This window comes from Triplophysa dalaica, chromosome 12 (genome assembly GCF_015846415.1).
Source record: "Triplophysa dalaica isolate WHDGS20190420 chromosome 12, ASM1584641v1, whole genome shotgun sequence".
Lineage (NCBI taxonomy): Eukaryota > Metazoa > Chordata > Actinopteri > Cypriniformes > Nemacheilidae > Triplophysa > Triplophysa dalaica.
The window spans coordinates 4,613,235-4,639,091 of NC_079553.1; the positions used below are offsets into that span (position 1 = coordinate 4,613,235).

Sequence of the window (25,857 nt, forward strand, 5' to 3'; positions counted from 1 at the left end):
CCTTTCACAATATTGTACATATTCAAGTATAATGCCCAACAAAGCTTTCGGTGAAAAAGCCAAATGTGACAATAGTAAGAAAAAAACAACTCAAGATGTGGTTTGGTTTTAATGTTTTGCACATTTCTTGCAAACTATTAAAATACGTTGACTTTACATGAACGGCTCGAACGTTAACAAGAAAAATCCCATTTATTGCAGATCACAAATAAGTACAATCACCTGTTCATGCAACCTCAAAACATTCTTAATAGGAACCTCTAAAGCGGATACAAAATTAATGCAAACATGTGATAAACCAATCCACAAAAAAGTTATTTTTCCATAGTTTGATTACATTATATAGAAAAACATCACAAAATAAAGAAACATTAGACTCACTGTGATCTCAAGATCAAAGGCACTGCATTCAGAATCCTCCAATACCATGATGACGATCGTTGTGTAGGCAAGTGAACACAAGACTGTAAGTATTAAAAAAGAGCTCTTTGTCGGCTGCTTCGAGCTCCTAGTTGCACAGAATGCACTGGGCTCTGGGTTTTATATCCCCTTGTTTACAATTTGGCGTAAACATCTTACTCCCAACATGCCTAGCATGCTTGCCAGAAGGAGCCTAATTCTTAAAGGATGGAGAGCGCTTCAAATTGGTTCAGTAAATTAAGCTGGGCACTAACATCATCAAAGAGGTCTGTTTTCCATGCGTAAACATTTTATGAATGAAACATGTGGAGGAGGTTAAAAATGCAATCGAGTGGCTCCTGTGCATAAATCATATAATGTTTCACCGATTCATCAAAATTTTATCAATATAAGTGTGTATTGCTTTGCCAACACTGTCTTTACTACAAAATGTCAACTGCTATTAGATTACTAATGATAATCTAAAATCTATAATTTACCTTATTGCTCTTTTTTTTTTTAGACTTGTTTTGCAAGAACTGTCGAGCTTGTGCAGAGGCTGCAGCTTTTGTCAGGTGGGGAATTTTTTTCCCCATTAGAGTTTTGTGTTCCTTGCCACTGTTTGCCTGGGGGGCAGCTTTAGAATTTTTAAGTTTTACTTAAAATTAATATTGCATATAGGAATGTATAGTCTGCTTAATATTTGAGCTGTGTTTCTCAAATGTGTGCTTCTCGGTAATAACCAGTGTGTGCATGTGTGTGTGTGTGTGCGCATCTGTGTGTGTGCGTGTGTCTGTGTGTGCATATTGCGTGTGTTGGGTGTTTTGTGTGTGAGTTGTTTGAATTGGTGTGTGTGTGTGTGTGTCTGTTTTCTGTGTTCACCTTTTCTCTCTTTGCTTTCACCTGTTTGTACGTTTATAACTTTAAAGGTTTTGCTTTTTGTCAGTATGTTTCATGTAACAATGAAAATTGTAAAAAGAGCTATACAAATAAAATTGACTTGACTTAAAAACCTTTATAAAATTCTTAATCTTGCCACAAAATAAATGAAAAATGTATCTTACATCATGAACCACTAAACCATTACTGCACACAAGAGGGGATTTTCTGTTGTCATGATTTTGTGCAGCTGAGATCAAGAACTTGACCTTATGCAAAAGAACTCTTCACAGGATGACAACGCTAAGCTTATTTAACATGAGGACGACGAGGGCTACGTGCAACATGTTTGCGCAGGCATGAAGCAGTTTGAGCCAGATGGCATTTCTGTGTCTAGACGTCATCACCGCTGAGTTCCCGCTAGTCTGTCTGCTGAGACGCACAATGGAGGCCTGGAAAGCAGAGCGCTGAAATCTTCTTGGAAGCTGCGAGGTGTTTACTCCCTCATCAGTGTGTTACTGTTACAAAGCTGACGGCCACCGTTAAAGGCTCAAATGAGAAAACTGATCAGATGAGACTATGTAGCATTTAGAGCAACCATTTTAAACAAATAAGTTAGAAACTATTTTACCACACCTGCAAATGCATTCTGTGTATAATATCAGAATCTGAGGATATAGTCAGCCCACAGTTGTGTAGACAAGCTTATGGCTTTGGTTTGGATAACTGAAATCAATTTAAATATACTGAAACATCTTCTCCAGAAGTGCAATGGGCAACGCCCATTTGTCTTGAATTGACAAGAGGGTGAGTAAAAATGACAGAATTTTTTTTTTTCGGATGAACCATCCCTTTATTAAAGGGTCCTAATCAATGAAGTGGGGATTTGCTAGCCCATCTGCAGTGAGACTGTTTTCTGCTCTGTCAAGACCAAACTTTTGATTTTGTTATTAGACACATACATTGTCACCTTTGATCAGCATAATGCAATTTACATTTATGCATTTGGCAGATTCTTTTATCCAAAACGACTCACATTGCTTTATCCTATACATTTTACATAGGTATTTGCAATCCCCTGGGATCGAACCCACAACCTTGCGTTTTTAATGCAATGCTCTTACCACTGAGCTACAGGAAAGCATAATGCAATGATTTTAGAGCATCTATCATAATGCCATCTTCATATCAAATTTGATCCTCAGTGATCCAGAGGATTCCATCGTAGATTTTTCTATCTACATATAACAATTTTTATATGTAATCTTTTTATATAAAGGTTTAGCCTACTGGAATATTTTAACTCAAACAGTTGTAACGCATCCTGACTGATGTGGACTATCCATCTGTTGCTGCACATATGTTAAGCAGATCTTTTATTATGTAATGGCCTGCATAGATTTGATACCAGACAGGATTTAACCTATAAAGGGTGGTGGAAAAACGGATGACCTCATTCATTTCTTTAACAATGGAAAGCCCAATAGTTAAAGGAATTAATCTTAATTAATCACTCAAATTAATCGTGTAGTGTGTTATCACGTTGCAAAATACTTACGATTTTTTATTACAAGGGTTAGGAGAATAAATTTAATGAGTTAATAAACTAAGTATTTGGTTCACTGTCATTTATATTCAACACAATCTCTTTTCTGCTAAATGACTAAATGTAAATCTACTGACACGTACATTAATGTCTCACGCTAGATGGCGCAACAACAACAGTATTTGATTTAATGTTTTATTGTTGGACACGAGAACCCATCTAAATTGTGACGATGAAAATGTATTTGATTAAAAACTTGACCACACTTGCTCTTTAAACTGAATTCAACCGTATATAGCTTTCCTGTAGCTCAGTGGTAAGAGCATTGCGTTAAGGTTATGGGTTCGTTCCCAGGGGGTTGCAAACACCTTTGTAAAATGTATAGGATAAAGCAATGTAAGTCGCTTTGGATAAAAGCGTCTGCCAAATGCCTAAATGTATATTTCAACGTTGATTAATTATTAATAGTTTACATTACAAATTTGACAAATAAAAAAGTTGTGTTACGTGTTTGTTCATTAACTTTTGTATATTAGCAGAAATGGAGAACGTGAAGTCACTGGAATTGTTCTTCTCGGTTGCTCTGGGTGACGCTGCGTCTCCATGGTTGCAGTCTGGGGAATCACCGCACGCACTTACACGGCACGCCGAACCACACACAGCGATACACACGCACTGAATCACATGGAACGACTGACAAATCTGTGAGTATGAAAAAGCTCAAGCTGTATGAAAATGTGCATAAAGACGTCGAAATAGCTGTGTGGTCAAATTACGAGCTTTGTGAAATCAGTTGTGCATGAGTTGTAATCCACGAGTATTGCGTTTAAAGGCGTTGAGTTCGCGCTGGGCGAATTTCTGTATAGTTTTGGAGCTGTTATAGACAATTATTTCCAAATATATTTTATACACCAGGAATACCTGACATATTATGTTTTAAATGCTATTTTGTAAAGTCTATCTGTGAAAGAAATTAATCGTATGTTACCGGCGTTTTCAGAACAAAAGCGATGAGGGGCTGCTAATCCGCTAGCGTGGTGCTAGCAGTGTGTGTAGGCATTTACCTCACGCAACACCCGTTATGAAATAATATTGTCATTATATTTTTATTAATTATAATAATAGTAAAGAGACTGAATGTCAAGTGTAGTTTCTTTTTGCGCGGTAACGTTATGTCAACTCTGCATGGACAACCGAACAGCTGCACGAACAGCAGCATCATCACATAACAATGCAACGAAAAGTTAAATAAATTTAACTTTGATGCAAACCAGCGTTACTATTAACCTTTGTTATTTATTTATGTATCATGCGTTGTTGCACAAAGGCAACAGGTTAAAATCAAGCTGTGTTCGTGTGTCTCATCGGCGTGTGTGTGTGGTCTCTTTGTCTGTGCATCTCTGGGCGCTGAAGTGTTGCAACATTTACTATTGATTCACCTGTGTATGATTTGCGAAGTAGCTGTAAAATTTGTGTAACCTTAGCTGTCTGTTTAAATAGTTGTTTGTCTTCTCGAGAAGACGTGATCATAGATTAAAGAGCTCTCTCATTCTAGGTTATCTCAAGTTCATGTTTTGCTCTTTTGACACAGCTGCGTATGACTGTGTTAGAGATGAATGTTTGAGTTAAAAGCGGATCTAGAGCTGTCTTCCTTGAGATATCATCAGTGTGAACCACAGTATTTATACTCTTTTAAGTGCTTTATTGTGTGTTTTTGAAATACAAGCAGCATTTGTTCCGTTTTAAAAGGGAACCTATAGGCTAAAAGCATTGTGCTTGAGTGTAAAAGTGGTTTTAAAGAAAGTCACTTTCAAAGACTTCTTGTATTTAGCTGAAAGTTTTATGACAATGCAGTTGACAGTCTGAGGTTTCTGTTAACTTCTGGTGTTTTTCCTCAATCCTTTTTTAATGACCTGTATAGGAACCGTCATGTAACCTAACCTTGCTGCATGTAAACAGGCCTTTTTGGAATTATTTGGAAAGTGGGCCATATAGGTTGCCTGTCATTCCTTTTGTATTATGCAGACCCGACACAACCTCTTTTGCAATGGAAGGAGGTTAAGCCCACCTCTAATCAGCAAGGCAGGAAGGGGCTAGGCAGGGATGGGTTTCCTCCTACCTGCCGTGCACTCCACGCTGCAGGTCACCCACCCACCCTGACGCCCCCATCCACTGTTTGGAATGGAATGTTGGAAGAGTTTCTTTTGGCTCCGTTTGCTGAAATTTAATGAATGACGTAAGCTGCCACCACGGGGCAAGGGGTGCCTTCCTCCATTGAAAGTGAGTTACTCCCCTTTTATTAGGAAAAAGTGAGAAATGTGGGAAGAGAATGAAGTGGTTGGGTGTGACTGTTTTTTATTTAATAATATTTAGCTTGTAATATTTCACAGTTTTACCACCACTGCCTCTCTGTTCTGGTTTCCATTTCAACAGAGATGTTATAGTTTGTTTTTTTATTAGAAGGTAAGTTAACCAGACACGCAGGGAGTCTAATCAAAGCAAACGGCTACATTCGAGGAAAGTCAGCCCCCAAGGGTATGTGACATTTACCCAGCATGCACTGATCTAAAGCCTGCTGCTGGGAATTCCTCCCTGAGCACAGAGTCTTAGAAACCTGTTACTTACTGCTACATAATAGTAGTACTTATTTTCATAGCAGAAATAAGCCACAATGGAGCTGATCCGTCCCACTTCAATTCTGCCTGTCAATCATAGTGGCCTCATATGACTTACCAATGCCTGGCAGTTCCTGGCTGCCCGCCAGTCATATAGAGGCAAAAAAGGGGAAGAAAGTATCAGAGTTTCAGAAGTGCACTGTTGCATGCCAAATAAAGGATTATGCTGCGATTCCCAACGGTGCCATTCTCCCTGTTCCTCCAAACTGGCATTTAGGGCCATTAATTGGATTCAGAAAGCAAAATATAGTCATGCTTGGTGGCATATACAGACCCCTGCATGCACAAACACTAAGCGCACTGTATATTACAAGAAACATTTAACTAATAGTGGGAAAATGTTTGGAGTCCTTTTTGACTTCTGGGCTCCAATGAAAGCTGGCAACAGATTGTCCTCTGTTTGGCCATTTAAACGTCTTCATTTTAGTTGTGAAAGAAGTTTTTAAGTTTTTCAAAAGGAAATACACAAAGTAGGTCACAATGGCAACTTTATGGCGAAGAGAGTTTGCAGTGTGACCAAGTGTAGCTGCAAAGGTGGTCAGAGCAAATGACTGCTTTAGACATTTAGTTTGTCTTCAAGTCTTTGTTGAGAACAATAAGTTGTCCCTTGTTGCAATCAGGGTAGGAGTTTCATGTGTTGGTATTTTGAACAACATTGCGTTTAGCTGGCTTTTTTTTGTTTATGCCATGCTTTTTGAATGTTTATAAGTTCTTTCCGAAATCTGAATATCTGTATATCTATATGTTCTGTATTCATGTGCCATAGTGTTACATTGATTTCATCCATAAACACCACATTACTTACAAATAGGGCTTCATGATCTAATTGTGACGTTTTTCAGGATCTACAGCTTTGAGGTTTGCACAGCATAAAAAAACATAATTCCAAGCTTTCCTCAGTAAAATCTGAAAACAGTGCACTTGCCATTAAAGCATACTCCGCTGTAAATTAAAAATTCTTTCATGAATGACTCGCCCTGAATTCGTATATATTTACATTTATTCATTAATAATAATCCATCCAAAGCGCCTACAAGTAGGAGAGCAGATAAACATTTTGTCAACAGGCTTAACAGTACCATTAGTTCACAAGGCCATGCTACTAGGAGGATTAAAGCAAGCTGAAGTAAGCAGAGATGGAACACACGATAACTCTAGGATCTCCGTTCATCTTTGGAACACAAATTACGATTTTTCCCATGAGGTCCGGGAGGTTTCTGACCCCCTGCCCATAGAAAGCAACGTAACTGACATTTGCATGGTATGGTGGAGGATCCCTTTATTGTATATTTGTGTATAACCATTACAAAAGCTAAGAATGCAATTAGATTGCAATTATCTCATTTTGCATAAGTTAATTATTAGGCTTGATTGATTGGTTAAATGTTATTTGGCACAACATGATAGTTCCCACAGCAAAATAAACAAGAAGCCAAGAAGTTTTTTTTTTTTAAACACTATTCATTTTTAAATGCAGATACTACATATTTTTAATTTCACATGAATAACTTATTTTGATGATTTTACATAAGAAGCTTTTTAACCCCCCCCCGGTGACATAAGAGATGCAGAATATGATTTATGTATTTTTTTGATTGAAGGGGGTGAGTGGAGTGGTTTTATACTATATTTTATATCACCAGAGTTCACTCCAAAACCCGAAAAATGGTAATTGACTCGTTTAGCCTTAAAAAAAAACAGTTTGTTGTTGTTTGTGGGGACAGTAAGAGATGAGCCGCTCTGCTTATCGTGTTTAAATGCCCCTGCATCAAAATTCTTCTTACCATATTAGATATTCGCTTAAAGGGGTCATATGGGGCAAATACGTGTTTTTCTGTGTCTTTGGTGTGTTATTAGTTGCCCATGCATGTATTAGACACATCAAATTGCAAAAAGTATCGGAACAAAAGATGCTTTCGGTCTGAAAGCGAATGCTCACCCAGACCTGCCTGAAACGCCTTGTGTACGGTATGTGGAAAATACAGCGTTTTTGAACCTTAAATCGTGTAAACACATTGAATTACATCTAAAACAAACAATAATATTCGTTTTAGTTTAAATTGATGGTTATTTTGATTACAACGTGCTAGACCCACATTGTGTTACCTTTTCTGTAACACACGCGGAAGGCCTCATTTCCGAAGGCCGAATGCTTTCCTAATGAGATTTCACTATTACTCATCCTGTGGCTTCTCGTGTGCTGGAGAGTGTGTAAATGCTTGTGACTGTTATGCTGTTTGTTTTGTGGTAGTAGAGGGCACAATGATGAGGTTCTGTCTGACAGGAGATAAAGAATCAGGGTGATGAAACCGAAACCAAAAGAAAGAAAGCAGCACAAACTAGACAGAGAACAAGCTGGTGTCCAAGTCCCAGGGGATTCCTTGTGGACAGTGCACAGAGACACAATGAAAGGAAATACTTCCGGTGGAGTTCTGCGTCCACTGCACTGTATCTGTCTATTGTGGGGTTGATCTCTGCGAGCATCATTTGCATTCATGCAAGTGCACTGTCACAAAAACAAACAGTCGTCTGCAAGGCTATTGGAAATCCCCCTGAATAATAGTTAATATTTTTGGGGAATTTTGAAGTGATGCGATATCATGAGAGGTATCCCATGAGACAAAATATGCTCTCTGCAGTTTTATTTCTCATGCAAGAGGACATAAATGTTATGTCCTGCGTATTGAGCAGCTGATTGCAGTAATTTTGGTATTTTTGTGTTGTTCCATGCTCGCATGCAAACTGTTAAGATATAAATCAAATTAAAATCTAAACAAATATCTGATTGTGCAACAGCAGCTGTGGCCAAAAATGGCTGACCTGGAACCATGGGTAACTCCTAATAATGTCACTGTTTCTACTGGTCCATCCAGAGTGTGTGTACGCGCGTAGACCAATAGGACAGACTTGATGCTTTTTGTATATTATATGTATGGAAAGCAGTACAATAACTAGTATATTAGAATACACCATACTAATAAAACTGTAGATGGAAACTACCCTGATGACCCACTGCATTCACAGAGATGTTAAAGAGTGCATCTGATACTGACGCAAAGGAGAAGGTCAGATTCTAAAATAGTGGCTACAGTTTGTCGGGAATGTATTCAAACTATTCACGAGCATATTGATCAGAATGTACTGTCTAAATGTGTAGGACTGAGTACTACTTTGAGTGCAGTACATTACTTAAGACACACATTTCTCTTCGTCTATTTTCGATTGATTTGCTAGTATTCTTAACGGTAATCTGATGTCTTTGGGAAAACATTGGGGTTTTGGAATGTTATTGCACAAGTAATTGACGAATTGGCAAGTTATCACTTTATCCAGTACATGTTTTTGCTCCAGCAAAACATCTTGCATTCTAGCAAGTAAAACGTTGTAATTCTCAAGCAACATTCATATTCATATAAAAAAAACAAGTGTTTCCAATTAATATCAGTTTTTTCTTTATTTAGATGGCATTCTGTATACTTGTTGTGCTACTGCTACTAAAGGGTTAGATTTGCTTCTTGAAATCGGAACGCCCTTTAATGGGAATTCTGTAGTGATATGATATCCACATATACATAAGGTGTTTACAAACACAAAAATGATTCCTGGAATTTTAACTCCTCATGTCAGCTGTGTAACGTTATGTTTCTTGACCTTTTGCCGTGTGGGCTTGTTCCTCATTCATTCATTGGCAGCAGACGCGAGACTCTCAGGCGGGTTCGGTGTCTTTCACGTAGGTTATGGGGTAATGAGTGATGGTGTGAAATCTTTAGTACAGGATGACTGGCATCGGGCAGGTGGGGGTGTCACTGGACTCTTGCGCTCTCTGACGGAGAAGGTCTGAAGAAGTAGGACATGTTCTTAAAGGCACACCTAAAGGGACAAACTGCCTTGAAGATGATTGATCATTTGTATATTTGTATTATGTAAGGTGATATGAGATGATCTGTAAAACTAAAGCTTAAATATTTGGTCTTATTAGGCCCATGGCTTTTAACAAACCACCATGAGCATTGAGCACAGTTGGAAGCAGCCCTCAGATGTTTTTCAGATGTAATTTACTAGACCGGTGATTAATGGCTGTGAGATACAGTTAAACCTCTGCCTGACCCTCTTTGGGGTTAAGTAAATGCTTAAGATAGCAGTTCTAAATGCTAGAATGTCTTGGAAACTATTATATGTGGAACAGAGTGATAGTTAGTGATGCATGCAGCCTTTTTTTCTTTTAGAGATAATCACCTGTTCCAGAACCTGCCTTGAAGGAGCTGATTTGTGTTTGGATGAGTCATGTGATTTGAAAGCAGATGATGATCTCAGTGTTCTTACAGGGATTATGGCGTTGCTCATCTCTCTTGATATGAGGGACAGCAGGGTCATCTGGACACAGCATTTGTCTGGAGTTAGATATACCACAGAAAATGAATATACTGCTAAGACTACTTTATATACTGAAGACACTAACATTAGCATGTACCGTTATTTCTGGGGTGTTACATTTTGTTTATCTTGCTATTTACTTTGCATTTTGACACATTTGCCGCACGTGCACCTATATAGATATATTTGGGTGATACATACTACAATAATTTTAACGTCAACTTTCTAAAATGCTCTATGTACCATGACAACGCACAGTTAAGACGAAATAATAGTATTTTAAGAAAAAAATATTTTATTTTATTTTTATGAAAAGAGCTGTCACTCGCCACTGAAAAACATCCTGCTCCAGTCGTGGTGGAGTTTGTTGTGGATAAGCGTCTTACGATGCTTCCTCCTCATACTCGGGCTCAAATTGGTACGGTAAAATCGCGCCATCTCTAGCTACACATATAATATACATGACATCCAACCACATGTAAACCGTAATCCTGTAATGATGGTAGTGGGGTTCCATTTGCGACAAATGATGAACTTGTTTGACCAATAACAACAGACTACACCATCTGACCAATCACATGACACAAGGTTAGCGGGTAGGCGGGGCCTAGATGGATGAATCGCGGAACGAATCATTTCAGAGTCAATCAAGAAGTAACTGCCTATTATTACAACATTATAGTGTTGAAACACATTGTATGTACATAAACTTGTTGTTGGACACTCCATAAACCAAAGTAGGGCCTAAAAAAACATTTGCTAGGTACTCTTTTAGTCACAATAACTTAACATTTATGCAATCTATTTAGACCGCATTCATCCGAGAGACCTTGAGTTTCTTTGAATTTGATATTATATTACACTGTGATCTAAAAAATAATTTTTAAAGTCTTCACTAATATGCTGTAATTGAGTTTTAAATCCTGCTGTACCTGCGGTTTGGCCAATACCATATGCTAGCATTATTTCTCTTGAAAGCATTGAGCCCTGTTCATATGGAACACATTTGCCCCATTAAGCGCATCCTTATGTGTATCTTATGCCTGGTAGCAAATTGCACTAAGGTCCAGACCAACATATGTGTTGGTCTGCATGTGTTTCATATGCATCAGTGAAGTCTCCAGATAATTTTGCATGCTCAAAAGTCTAATGTCATTGCATCTTAAAGGGGTCAACACGTGTTTTTCTGTGTCTTTGGTGTGTTATAATTAGTACATGCATGTATTATACACGTAAAATTGCAAAAATACAAGTGTCGGAACATTAATTTAAGCCGTGTTATACTACTTCTTTAATGCAGTATCACTCCTGTCAGCTGGGTGTCTTGCTCTACCTAGCATGCATGTTTGTTTTGTTCATGGTCACTTGACCTTATCCTAGCGCAACGAGATCTTTGCATGCTTTTAAAGGCAATAATTGTCACTCATTTTTACAACTTGCTGTTTTTAAAATAACTTAGTACACTCTAGCCTTCACTCGGTGTTCCTGTATCTTAGCTGCTAGAGAATTACGATAGTCAAAGTGATCTTGGATTTGATTCAGAGGAAAGAAATTTGATCCCACTGCATACGTCATGATAAGAAAATCTGAATATCTACTGGAAACCTTTCATTATGTAGCTGTCAATTTACTGTTGTCGTTTTTTATATTACCAAACTTTGCATCATGGGATAGTACCATATTATGTTGGGTTGGGATGGGACCCGGATCTCGGTAGGTGTTAGGAATCTGTGCTCAAATGGCCAACCTTATAAAGCTTTGTGGCCATGAAGTGCACATATGATTAATTATTTTCTCCCAGCCAATTATTTTATTCCATTGTAAAAGGTGAAAGCCTTCCGAGTAGCTTGTTTTAAGTGAATACTCATGTTTCAAAACAAGTACCCAGTTATTTAAACCTCCCTGACCCTCTTCATTTTGGATCTGGCTAAATTTATTTGATGACAGCTGGCAGAGGTATATTTAGAACACAGGTGGCCGTGAGAGTCTTAGCGTCCTGCAATTCCTCTCCAGTCAAGTGCAGAACCGAGACAGAACAAAGCCAACCCAGTCCTTAAATCTCACTGTCAAATACAGGTTGAGTCCCACCAACAGTTAGACACCTGCAGGCCTCTTTAAAATAATAATGGCTCACGACCTCTTTAGTTGTTTTAGCCAGTAATAGATTGCTTGTTGTCCAAACATAATTTAGAAATGTATAGCAGTCTCAAGCAGAGTTTAATAAACCACCCATGAATTGTAACATAGGGCTTAACTGATTATCCCAGCTCTGCTGCCAAAGTATGATCCAGAATGTTTGTGAATGATGCTGCCAGTGTGGCATTTGCTGCCCATTGGCATTAACAGACCTTGCCAGGGGAGCTCTTGCACAGGCGTTGCTTGAACACAGCTGAGTGGGAAAGAGGGGAATTGTTGTGCATCTTACCTTCAATAAATGTTGACCTCATTCATCAGCTGACGTTCTAGAGGTTTGTTCTGAAAAGTCCTGATCTACTTCTAGAATTTAGAAAAGTGTATTGTGTAATTAAAAGCAGTGAGACTCATACTCATTTGGTTGAGGTTCTTTTTGTTTCGCAAAACAAGGGAAGATAGTAAACAATATTTCACATAGGCAACTCATCATTATGGGAGCATTGAAGTCTTTATTATAAAAAGTATTGGTCTGAAAGAGACTGTTAAGGGGGTCGCACACCAGACGCGGAACCACCAAGCCGCGCAGCCTATTGCTATTGTTTGTAAAAATGAACATATTGTTTTCTATGAGTGTATAGCGCGCCACGCTTATCACCTTTAATTTACACACTGACTTTACAATAAACTGCAAGATGTATTTATCTGTTTGGGAAAAACGGCACATTCATACAGAAAACCTCTCAATTCTACCACATTTATAGCAGTGTTGTCCTAGACGTGAAGACGCTTCCACATCCCGTGTGCGACCCCCTTTAGGTTCCGATTGCACAAATTCTTCTATAGCTTATTCTAGAACTGATCCCCTTATCACCACAGTTTAGATTATTACATCTGCTACAAATAGCTACTTTACTTGCACCTCTGCCTTTACCAACCTTCATTTTCAGCTGTTCAGGATAAACATAAATTTAGTATAATTTGTAGTAAGGTGTATGTTTGATTCCAGAATGTTTCATTCAAGTCAACTTCACTTTTTTTTAAAAATATCAGTTCTTGTTATGCCTGTTTATTAAAGTCTCATCTGACGTTATCAGAGTTCTAGTTTAGATGAGTCATGTGTTTTGTTTGATCAGTTAGATCCCCTGTCCTTGGTGATGTCATTTGCATGTAATCCGTCAATTAATAGCCCCTTTTGTAGCCAAGCCAGGACTTTTGGGAAAACTTTACAGGCTTCCTATTGTGTAATTCTGTTTACAAATATGCCTTGTTGATCACTGTGTCTGGTTAATTAGAGACCTAGTCAATTTAAATACACTGCTAAAATAGGATTGTTCCTTATACGCTTGAGGTGGTGTTCTGTTTTTATTTCCTTCATTCTGCCTTTTTCTTTACCTCCATCTGCTGTTTCTCTTGAGATGGTCACATCAATACCTGGTGAGCCTTTAAATTGAGAAGACAAAGAGCAGTTAAATACCTTAGAACACAAACAGTGCAGATTAGTGTACATTCATAGATCAGATTGTCTATATTTATCAACAGTACACCTGAAAATACACTGCACTAGTGGGCTGAGAAACCTATGGTACCTTCCAGCTTTATGTCAAAGGATTAGGCTCAAGACGTGCTAAGCCCTCGACAAGAATGGCAGGGTAACTAAAGGGGTAGCCGTCTGTGGCGAGTTGTTTTCCCGTCTGTGTGGATATAACGGTGATAGAATTTACATAGAGAGGTAACATGACCTCATTAACATTTTTGGGACTCTGACTTCCCTTTTAAGTTGCCAGTCAGAATTTACAACATTTTTTATTTTAAATTAAGGAGCGCAAAAGTACAGGATGCTATATTTAAAGAAGGTGTTCGCCTAAATGTAAACATGAATTGTTGACATTGTGTAGGAAAATGAACCATGGTCCTCCTTTAGCAGAAAGAGTACATTCATGTTATTTTAATGCTTTAAACTGAACCTGCCTTCTCTTGTTAGAAATATAATGTGTATTTAAAGTTTATTTTGAGTCTTATGTTTTCAAAGCAGGCTTCAAATGTTATCAATATGACGCATATTCCCTCTGGTTATTTGAGAAAGCAGTTGCCGTGCTGACACTGAACGGCGTCACTTTGATTAATAGTCTGTTGTTCTGTTCACACAGCTCAATTCATCCACCGTTGAATCACCAGATGCCACCAAGTCACCAAGTTTTGTCGTGAGTTGCTAGTACATGACATTTATGTTTGCTAACTTCCTTCTGTCATGTTGGGCGAAATGTATTTACATAATGTACAGGCCTGAATGTGAAGTTTTGAATCGTCGTATCAACTTTTCCGGGAGTGTTTTTATTCATTTACACTCCTAAAAAAGGTGCTTCGAAGATTCTGTGACATCAAAGGACTTTGTGGATCCATATAGAACATTTAACATCTGAAGGTTCTTCAGCTTTTAAAAAATTAAGAAAGAGATGGTTCTTTAAAGAACCTTTGACTAAAAGGTTTGTTGTGGAACCAAAAATGATTCTTCTATGGCATCGCTTTGAAGAACATTTTAAGCCTCTTTATTATTAAGAGTGTATGTATAAACTTTCTGCTTTTTTGCAATTTGCCTTGAAACATAAACAAGGCATTTGCGTAAGTGGCGATACCTTTAAGCTTCATTGGCTGTGCTATTTTTATGTCAGAATGGAAAGAGAGAGAGATGTGGAGGGGGTGGGCTGGTCTCCACTCCTCCTAAGAGCATTACGAGTGCATTTGTTTGTGACATTAGCGGAGTGTGCTGTCACTGTCATATGGCAAGCCAAAGCAGCCTCGACTGGTTTAGAGCAGACACGGGTATTGTAGATCGTGGCTGTTCACCCTTTTCTCTCCCCTCTGGAGCTCTTGGCTTAATACCGAGCGAAACTCAGCCTGTCACAGAGGTAAGAGGGGAAACTCAGACGAACCAAAGGCAGATCCGCACTGGGACTCTTCCGCTTGTTTTCTCAGGCATGTTAATATTGAAACTGAAATGTCTTCGAGCTCTCTCGATCATTTCTGAATAGTTATCTTTGGTTGTTATTAAAGTATTAGTTATTGATGTTTTAAAGGTTGTTTTTTTAAAATGTTGTCTACTTTGAGACGTTTGCCTCAGGTGAGCGGTTCTTTTGAGATTGTCGAGCTGCCAAAATCTTTCCTTTCCAAAATCACCTTTGTCACATTTGTTTTGATTCTTCGAACATAAATTTTCTCGCTTCATTTTTTGTCAATTTTATCGTTGTTTTTTGTTGACTCTGGGAAATAGCGTATTTGACATATCTTTTTTCATCAACGTTTGGATGATTCTGCAATGTGTATCTAAACTTGTAGGGATCATTTTAAGACTTTGTGTATTCTTCCATTCTGTCTGTAGAAAACAATAGACAGTGGTTTTATTTTTGATTATTGGAAACGTAAAAAGATTAAAATATGAATGAATTTATTGTAAGGATGAATATACCAAATGAACATTTCTGTCTTGTTCTCTTTAAACAGCTTTCTCATCCAGCATCTTGTCCGTTAATGGAGTTCCGGCAGGGCAGCGGGGATTACTGCCACGCCCAACATCGCAACGCTTGATCTGGGGTGACTTCGCCCGGACCTGCACCTGAATGTCCAGAGAAACGCCTTCCCTGCTCTTCTCTCACAGGTCTTTTTGACTGACCACATCGCCGCGCGCAGATGGGTTAATTGGTATCGTGGCATCTGGCATTTAGCGACCAGACACTGCTGGTCCACCCGTCAAAGAGAAAGAGGCAGACTCGTGTTGCAAAATCCCAGAAAACCAGGAAGCATTAATTTTTTTCATACTGATTAGTAGTGACTTATTGCAGAGAATCCTGCAAATCCTTCACACCCTTAACTGTGATACCACATCTGCTGTAACACTGCCCTGTTTGCCAGAGGAAGTGCAGTACTGTCTGTGGAGCTCTGTGAATTCTGGACTGGATCGGGCGATCCGTTTTCTGTAGAGTTGGAGGGAAACGAGCATGACCAGGATGAACCGTCCGGCTCCAGTTGAGGTCTGCTACAAAAACATGCGCTTCCTGATCACGCACAACCCAACCAACGCAACCTTAAGCAGCTTTATTGAGGTGAGAGATCTTTCATACATATACAATACACACATGAAAGACAATAAGATCGTGAACACCCTGTTTCGAAAGACATCGATTCAGTATCCTACTCTATTGTGTCTGTGGCACCTCACACAGCTTGCTCCATCTTGTTTTTTTTTCAGGATTTGAAGAAGTATGGGGCAACAACAGTGGTACGTGTGTGTGAAATAACTTATGATAAGACGCCATTGGAAAAGGATGGAATTACAGTCATGGTAAGATTTGTTGTGTGCCATAATGTAAATAAGTGTGCATTGATTAAGCGATTTCCAAATCAGCTTTGTCTCCTTTGTTATCCTTTCAATTTTTTGTTTGGAAACACAGATATTTATGAGGAATGGATTAAAAGTATTGACTGTGGTATTAATGTTAGCAGTGTGTTGTGACCTGTAGTTTATTTCATGGATTCTCTTAGCTTTTGTTTGCCATCTTTAGACGTATTGCGAGTTAGCACCTTATGTCAATGTGCAATATGTGTTCATCTACATACTGGCTACACACGCTCGCTCTGTCATCTGCATGGAATGATCCTAGACATTTTCCTCGCTGTGTCACTGCAGCCATACTGCGGTGATGCTGTTCTAATAGGCACTTTCTGACATTATATAAAGCGTTTGTCATGGTCAACACAGACAACATCTACACATTCCTTTAGCCTTATCTCTTTCTGGAACACACATGCTACATGCTAAGACTGAAACTGCAGACATCTCTTTCTCCCAAACATGAGATCTTTCATCTGGATTTGTACCGCTTGAATCCAACATCCAGATGTGTTTTCAATTTGGCTCGTCAACATTTCCTGTTACCCTGGCAGGAGGAAGTGAGCCTGGTCTCTCCCTCTCTAGGCTTTTAATTAAGATGAATACACCCCAATTCTCTTTATTCTCATCATCTCATTCAATATGTGCTTGGCGCTGCAGATTTGAGAATTACTCCCTGGCTAGGCTAGGAGTTGGAGAAAGCCTGCCAGATTGACCTGAAGGACATGACATCACATTTGTGGGAATCCACTTCCTTCTAAGGATAACGTTCAGTTTCCACAAGAGAAAGACATGCTGTAAAAACAGAACCTGTTTGAGACATTGGTGTTATGTGTTTATGCTTAACAAGGTGAACAGAATGTAATACTTTTAGTCTGATGACAACCTCGATGACTCTGTCAACAGAAGAAAACTACAACAAATCTCAAAGGCTTTCCATCAAGAAAACACAGCTTGCTGTATGCCATGCTTTATGAGTCTCGGCTAGACACGTTTTTTGTTTAGTTTATTGAATAAGAAGAGTGTTGTTTGGTTTCAATGGAGACTGACGAATTCTCTAGTGCTGTATAAATGATGCCATATTTTTGGCTGAACTAGGCCTATTTCTACAAAAGTACCCCCGTCTTCCATTGTTTGCTCAAACAGGTAGGCCCACCCCCAACTCAGGCCATTGGTTGTGCAGGTATATCAGACCACTCAAACAAACACCAATGTTTACACTCCTCAAGGAAGTCGGCCTTTTCCTGCAAATGGACTTTTCTGTGCTCTTTGCTCTCTCTTCTTTCTGTTTACTGTGTGGGTTTTTTTGTTATATAAACTGATCACTTCAGCTCTCCAGAGAGACGATGAGGTAATGGCTTTGCAGGGGGGAACAGTGTGGAATGGGATTTCCTCTCCAATTCAATCAACTCCAGATGGATTTAAAACGTCGCCCATTTTACACGTTGCATCAGAACAATGCATCAACTGTTGAGGGGAGTTGCAACAAGCCGACGATAGAAGATAGAAAAGTGTTTCAGTTTTGGATTAAATTGTGGATGTTGTAATCAAGCAAAAACAGAGGATTCCAAATGATCCCATTATGGATAATGACGGTATTGATAAGTCAGAGTACCTTTTGAATGCTTATCTTCAAAATGTGAATTTCATCAGTGTTTTGGAGTTTTTAATAGACATTATAAGTTTATGGATGTATATTAAAAACTTAAGTTTTAACTTCATGTGCACTTTAAAGGCCAGGAACCCATCTGATGAAAGGGCTGAAAATGGAAGGGTTTGTTGACAGCTAACAGGTGCCTTAAACTTCTCCCACTGTCTTGTAAGCAGAGGGTCATGTTGCTGGAGAAATAGCAGGTATGCGATTCAAGGAAAACGTCAGGGCATTTTCCACAATTAGGTCCACACTGCTGGTTCTGGAGTCGGTGTGCCCTGGCAAGAGTACAGAGTACTTCCATCTTGGACTGGCCTCCTGGAATTAATAGCCTACTGTTGACATACCAGACGAGGAGGGGCCTATTAACCTCTTAGTTGATTAAAATGTTATGTTTAAACTTAAAGATTCTCATAGAGAGCCTATGTAGAAAGGGTCCCCTCAACTCGCTTCTCTGTGTAACGCATTTTGAATTATTGTGGTCTAGTGTATTTCAGTCAAGCACATTTGTATTTCTAAAGCCTTAGTCAGATTCAATCTACCACGGGAAAAATATCTGTAATATCTGCACGTGAGTCTGATTGTGTGTTTGTTCTCCTCTTGAGAAGTTCAGATCCGCTGAAGCATTTATCACAACCCTGCTGCGTTTCTGTGAAGCGTAGAGGGTGACAGAGCATGTGATTGGTTTAGAGTTTTCATCGGCTTTCATCATAGGACGGATCATAAAAATCATAAGAGTATGAGAAATGTAAAAGTCAAACACTTGAAGAGTTCGATAGGGGAGCTCTTTGAACAGGACATTTTTGTAGTCGTCCCTGTGTTTGCTCTGTAACTTGTTTGATGATTCAGCTCTTGCACATGGTGCCGCATTGAGCTGTTCGTGACAGAACTGACAGAGTTGACAGGACGAGTTGATGTGCCGTGTTTGCTGTTGCAGAACTTGCGAAAATCACACAGGAAGCATCAAAGCGTTTCGCAGGCTGCTCGGAGTCGGAGCAGAGATGTTAAATTCTAAAGAGCTGCAGAGCACCACCTTCTGGTGAGGACTGAAATGATTGGTTTCCCTATTGAAAGGATAGAAGAACCCCTTGTTGTTCAAAATCTCAATATGACCATTCCTCTGTGAAACACAAAAAATATATTTTGAGAAATAATTTTTTACCATTACAGACAGGAACCATGCTATTCATACTATTCATACAAATAGTGATGGCATCTTTTTGTTTTTTCGCTTAGGACTGGGCATTTGATGATGGTGCACCTCCTCCTACTAAGATTGTGGAAGACTGGTTCAGTCTGCTGAAGAATAAGTTCTGCGAGGATCCAGGCTGCTGTGTGGCTGTGCACTGTGTGGCTGGATTAGGACGGTGAGTTGTCCTTTAAATCTAGGAGTGTGTGGGAAATTATTGAAATTCTGCAAAAAGGTTCGGAAACTGATATAGAAATGTCTACTTGAAACATTTTTAAAATCCAGATATAATACAAAATTAGGAAACGTGTTTGAACGTTTTTTTTCCCTTTCTGTATGAATTTGGTGGAAATCTCTTGACCTTTCAGTGAAATTTGCAGGCGTATACTGCCATGGAAAAATTAAGTGGCCATTTCAAAACCAGTTTTTCTGAGTTTTAAATTTACTATTTGTGTTTAGGTAACATGATCGTTTTTGTTTCATTCTGCGAACTACAAACAATATTTCTCAAAAAAAATTTAATGAAAACATTTATTTGCAGAAAATGAAAACTGGAGAAACGGCTTAAAAGAACAGAATATATGTTATGGATTTTTTTCAGACCTCAAAAACTGCAAAGAAAACACGTTCATAAAAGAACACATATATGTACATGTGCAAATTTGGAATGTTTTTTTTTTTCACAGCTGTATTGATATATTCATATATATGTAGACGTGCAGATTATCATTAGAATTTGCTGGGTCAGTTCAGCATTACTCTCTTAGAAACATTTCTCAAACAAATCAAAGCCATTAAACAGGCTTTCCCAGGATCTGTTGCTCTTTTCTCCCCATCAGGATCAAGAATCTGTGTGTGCAGCGTCTCTCGCAAAGCTGTAAGCCGGGATGTTTTAGCGTGGCGTTCAAGTTGCACTGCTTATATTTGGTTTCTCATCATTTTTACACTTGACCCCAAATACCCCTCAGCGATAGGCCTGTGTCCCCTGTAAGGTCAAACTCATTCTCCCATGTGCCAAAACCAACTCTCCTCATGGACACAATATTCACTTAAGTTTATTATTGGAGGCACAAAGGTTGACGTCCGAAGACGAAACAGGAAGCAGATGATAAGCAGTTATTTTAATTGCTCCACTGTGTTCCCCATATCGGCTCTTAGTGGGGGGTCCTGGTGCACTGCATTGCCCTATTATCTGGCCAGCTGTCAAAACACACACAGACCTTAATTAAGTTCTGGAACGACATCGTCATGCCTGCCGGTCCAATGCAGGATTGGTAGGGTAATGGCACTCTGGTCTACCCTGCCTGCCCATCCTCTCACTTTGACCCCTGACTGCTTCTGCTGGCAAGTTAAGCACCGGCCTCTCTGACGTAGGTTGTGGATCCTGTGGGAGCCCTCAGCAGTGTTTGACTGAGAGCCAATGTTTGCTTTAGTAGGCCGAGTTTGTTACACGTTGGAAAGGGGCACACTGAGTGGAGACTTCAAAGTGGTCAGTACCGTGAGTGCAAATGGTAAAAATAGATGAGGACTCTGACAGGAACTGACACTCTTTAAAAAAAATTATTGTATATTGTATGGATTGTAAATCTGGGATTGTCATAAAAATATATATATAATCCTAACCAAATTGCATTTATGTGGCCTAATGATATTGAAATGACAGGAAGTCAAAACATTTTTATTAAAGGAGTAGTTTACTCCCAAATTAAATTTACTCATGTTGTTCCAAACCTGCATGATATTTATTTTGTGAAGCACAAAACAAGAAATATTTATATTGTACCGAAAAGAGTGACCATTACATATAATTAAACATCTTGGTTGAAAACCCTATATAGATTTGGTTTAAATCTGTTTACTTGAGTTACAATGAAAGAGTATCAATAACGTTTAAAAAAAAAAATTGTGATTCATGGATGGAAAACACCATGTAAATTCGGAACAACATGATGAAAGGAATTTCTCTAGGTTTCTTCCTTTAAAGGTAAACATTTCTTTTTTTGTGTCTCTATCCTGACAAATGTGTTTAAAGATATAAAACTGTGTCTTACCACTCTCAAAAATGACCAAACCTGTTCTCACATGTACTAAATCCCTGCTTAATGGATTAACAGAAGCCTTTTTCTTGGAAGTGGCTATTGCTTCAGGGTCTGCACACGTGCTGCTTGTACAGGTGATATTTCCTAGCTGTAAGCACTGTGTGTGTTTGTGTTGCAGGGCTCCGGTCCTGGTTGCTCTGGCACTTATAGAGAGTGGGATGAAATATGAAGACGCCATTCAGTTCATCAGACAGTGAGTATGGTACAGCAAATATCCCACCAACAGCTTACAATAAAACGTAATCATTAAAGTACTATCGCACAGGTAGTGATGCAGTGTTGCAACATTAACACATTTCACCAAATCATACAGCATTGATGCATATACTATGCAGTAGCAACATCACAGCCTATCAGGCAAAACAAAGTAATTTCAACAAATTATTACTTTTTGTATAATTTATCTACAAAAACAAACACAGCGGAAAAAAATAAAGTGGCAAAATATGTAGCTTTTTATAACATAAAGGAGCTGTATGTTACATTTACACCTAGCGGTTGAGCTTGGTATTGCTGTTAAATTATCAAATTATTTGCGATTTTTCCCTGCCCCTCCTCAGACTCCATGCTTACAGGAGTTGCCAGACACTTACAGGAGTGTAATGTTTCACTTTGAAAATAAACTGGACAAATGCTTCAGAGGTTGTGTCCTCCGGAGGTCGCAATTATGTGCCGTCTCGATTAAATAACCGTCATAAAATTGTATATTACCCCTTGTAAGTTGGAAGATTTTATAGCAATTCTTTCTAAGCTTGCAACGTTATTTGTACTGGAAAGTGTGGAATCTGCTTAGAGCCAGATCGTTTGTTTGCTGCAATATGCAGGGATTGTTGCCAACTGGCAACCGAGCTGTCGAAATACACTAGTAGGTAAATTCTTAGTGGGCGGGGTCAGACAGACCAAAACAAAAACAGACATTCCTGCACGGAACGCACATTTCAGAGTGGAATAACTGGCTAAAGCCTTGTTTTTTGGACAAACCAATATATGAACTTAGCATGTTTCCTAAATGTCTACGAACATGTTAAGGTCATGTTTTGATTTAATACAGTAAAATTATTACACACAGCTCCTTTATATTAATTATATTTGGTAATGTTGTTAACAATAAAAAAGGTTTGCAGTACAGGTGCCATGTAATATATTTCCGCAGGAAACGCCGGGGCGCCATCAACAGCAAGCAGCTGACCTACCTGGAGAAGTACCGGCCAAAACAGAGACTGCGTTTCAAAGACCCGCACAACCACAAAAGCAAGTGCTGCCTCATGTGATCCGCTCTCTCCAGCCGCCACTGAAGGAAACTTTTACTCACAGACTGAAATTACCAATCTAGTGCATTTGAACTCCTGTTACTTTATGGAGGGGAATTCAACCCACTTTGGTGTATATTTGAGACCCGTTTACCCAGGGTCTTTACCAGCTCAGGGCTGTGAAAGACGAGCCTCTAGAATTTTGTCTTCACACACACACCCCCATCATAAGTGTTTTCACATATTTATAGTGAATACACCAAAAATGCTTATTTTGTCACACACCCGTGCTACCAGCTATCACACTGTACCAGCAGCACATAGTCCAAAGATGATCATGGCCGGCCACCTGCTCCTCAGGCAGTGTAAACAACAATGAGGTGAAAGATCAATGTCACTGTATGCTATATTCTTGCTTTTGTATGAAACTGCTTGACAACCCTGTTCGTGCTCTCTTTCTCTCTCTCTATCGTAATTTTGAGGTTTCAGAATGCTCGTCACTGTGTCGGCCATCATTTTAAGTTTTTAAATTATCTTTATTCTACTCTGGGATTCAAGTGTTGTACCACTCGCTGCATACTAAGAGACCAGCGGGAGTGACTGATGTCTGGCTAGATCATACAGCACACTTTGAAACGACTTCAGATTTTTTAATGTTTTGCTGCTTTCAAAACCCTTAAACCTGCTTTTGGCATAGATTTGTGCATAGCAATGAGATATACTGTAGTGCCCCAGAATTGCAGCAATGTACTTATAGAAATCCACGAGTGAGCACTGTAGTATGTACTCTGTAGCCATGTTTTAATGTAACATCACAGCCACAAGATGGAGTGCTCACACTACAGTCACAGCATTCTTGAAAATCAGCTTTTTTATTTATTTGTGTTTTTTTGTGCTCACGGATGGTGGTTTCTCACTTGACATAGTTGTACTATGGACACTTTAGACATGCAGTCTCTATGAAATGTAAAGTGTGTGGTTTAAATACTTTGTCTTGTTCATATGATGAGAATGGAAATGAGATCAAGGGATCTGGATGTATGGACACCAGGACAAGAAGTGTAAATGATTCTGATGGGTCAGACATTTACATGCATCTGATAGTGTATCATGAATCTGCTTGCCTTTGGAAAAATGCGTGGCATCTAATGCATAGGACTCTGGGATAATGTCACATTTTCTGCCTTTGAACTCGGAAACGAATCCGATTGCTCGAAGTCAGTCAAACAAATGTTAAAGAAATGTTCAATAAATGTGAAGCTTTGTATAACTGCATTTCAGAAAAGAATGTGATGTTAAACAAACACCACCACAATTTACAATTCATATTTTATTTGACATTTGTTTATATGTAATTGATGACATATAATGTAAATGGAATTGGCAATTATTTATATTTGTCAATTGTATGTAAAATTATTTTAATTAAAAAACAATAACGTGTTTCATAATACTCAACAATTCACCCTATAGTATGCTGGCAAATGGGCTTCTCTTCAAACTATAGACACGGATAGTAAAACTTGTCATCTGTCACTAGTTTAGTGGCTGCTTTTGATAACCTGGAATATCATTGTTTTGACATAAAATGATGGTTTGAATCATTCTTATAAATCATCACGTCTTTGAAAACATCTCCCATCAAAATAAAATAATCAAAGGAAACATTTTAAAATGCATATCATTACCATAGTACCAATTTCAGCAAAGCAAAGTTTTTTTCTTCATGTTTTATGTGTGAGGCTTTAGAAACTGTACTGTAAATTTTCACTGCCTTCATTCACTCAGGGTCTTAATGACATCATCATCAATAGGGCTACAGACATCTGCATCCAGGAAATATTTGGTCTTTTCCTCTTCTCTTTAAGACTTCATTTTTTCAATTTTTTTCCTCTTTTATAAACCTCTTCTGTCCAAATGGGTTCTCAGAAATGATTTCATTGGATGCCAGAGCGTTTAAACTGTTTTTATTTAACAATGACCCATTGTTTCCCTGATCATATATACAGCAGCCGCTTTGAAATTACTGTGTTATTGATATGAGTTTTAAAACCACATCACAAACAAGAATTTATGTATATATATTTCTCTTTTATAAAATTGAAACGTTTGTTAAATCTGAAATGTGGATTGATTAAAAATATGTAAATCCGAGCTTGAGTGTGTATTTGCTCGTGCTGGACATTTTTCTTATGGCAGATGACACGCATTCCACCAAGTGGTCATTCTCGTCTTTACATGTGGTTTTAGTGTAAAGGTTGTAAAATGGATTTTATTTGCCTTTCTTTAAAGGTGCTGGTGTCCAGTTTGGGGAGCAATTATATTATTTTATCCTAAAGTCTTGTTCATAACAACCCTAACGGGTTTTCAAGTTCTTCTAGCTAGAATGCCATTAACATTGCTGAAAGCAGAGATGGTTGGTTTTGCCAAACACACCTCTTGCTTTCAAATGCTCAAATTTAGGTTTCCCAAAGGCGTAACTACAGGATTTGCATTTCTTTTGTCAGAAGAGATCTCATTGGGCTTGTTTTTATTATTATTTAGGGTCAAAGCCTCTTATAACATGGGATGTTCTATAATTTTGCCAAATTTTTATGCATTTGAAATGTTGCCTCTATGAAGGTTCAATCCTCCTACTTATTTTTTTCTGGAAAAAAACATATAGCCCCGGTTTCACAGACGAGGCTTATGGCTAGTCCCAGTCTAAAATGAATGTGTGACCTGTCTGAACATAGCTGAATGTAACTAAAATATATCAGTTCCGGCGTTTTATCTCCAAATGCACACAACTAATGTATTCTTCTAAGGCAATTTTAAAAAAGTGACAAAAATAACCTAATTCAACTCAGGCATGGTCCTGGTTTAAGATGAACTCTGTCTGTGAAACCGGGCCATAGACTCATAACATCAAAGAGATTTATTGAGCAACCAAACATTTGACCTCAAACCACAAAGATTTGATTGGAAATGTTACAAAACGAAGTCCAATATAAACAAATGTGTGAACATTAATTCATAAATATTTGTTCAATCTTTTTAATATAATGCTTTACTTATTTCTTTACTGTTTATTTCATTGCATTTGGGGAATTATAGGCACTAGTGTGAATAATTCTGTTAAAATATCCACAGATTTGACCTTTAAATGGTGTCACTAAAAATACAAAGCATGGAAATGAATGTCTTTAGAAATAAGGGCACAGTGTTTGCTCTTTACTTACTATCTCTATTAGGAAATCACAGATCTACCCTGGTTAAACTGTGGTTACTGTAGCAAA

At 38.5% G+C, this 25,857-nt stretch overlaps 1 protein-coding gene across 2 annotated transcripts; it reads left to right on the top strand.

The window, feature by feature from the left end:
• The first annotated feature begins 3,402 nt into the window (after positions 1-3,402).
• On the top strand, positions 3,403-24,733 carry ptp4a3b (protein tyrosine phosphatase 4A3b). Of its 2 annotated transcripts, none has more exons than XM_056762486.1 (6): positions 3,403-3,528; positions 15,505-16,103; positions 16,250-16,342; positions 19,278-19,408; positions 21,448-21,522; positions 22,483-24,733. In XM_056762486.1, the coding sequence occupies exons 2-6, from the start codon at positions 15,999-16,001 to the stop codon at positions 22,598-22,600; spliced, it is 522 nt and encodes a 173-aa protein (XP_056618464.1). In that variant the 5' UTR covers positions 3,403-3,528; positions 15,505-15,998; the 3' UTR covers positions 22,601-24,733. The 2 variants fall into 2 exon arrangements, with proteins under 2 accessions (XP_056618464.1, XP_056618463.1); XM_056762485.1 differs by lacking the exon at positions 3,403-3,528 and adding an exon at positions 14,737-14,912.
• The last annotated feature ends 1,124 nt before the right edge of the window (positions 24,734-25,857 follow it).

What these genes read in the sequence shown, in the direction of transcription:
- ptp4a3b (XM_056762486.1), top strand. Translation starts at nt 15,999, where the DNA reads ATGACCAGGATGAACCGTCCGGCTCCAGTTGAGGTCTGCTACAAAAAC. An exon ending in AGGATGGAATTACAGTCATG is followed by an intron (nt 16,343 to 19,277) that starts GTAAGATTTGTT and finishes TTTTTCGCTTAG; the next exon opens with GACTGGGCATTTGATGATGG. An exon ending in GCCATTCAGTTCATCAGACA is followed by an intron (nt 21,523 to 22,482) that starts GTGAGTATGGTA and finishes ATATTTCCGCAG; the next exon opens with GAAACGCCGGGGCGCCATCA.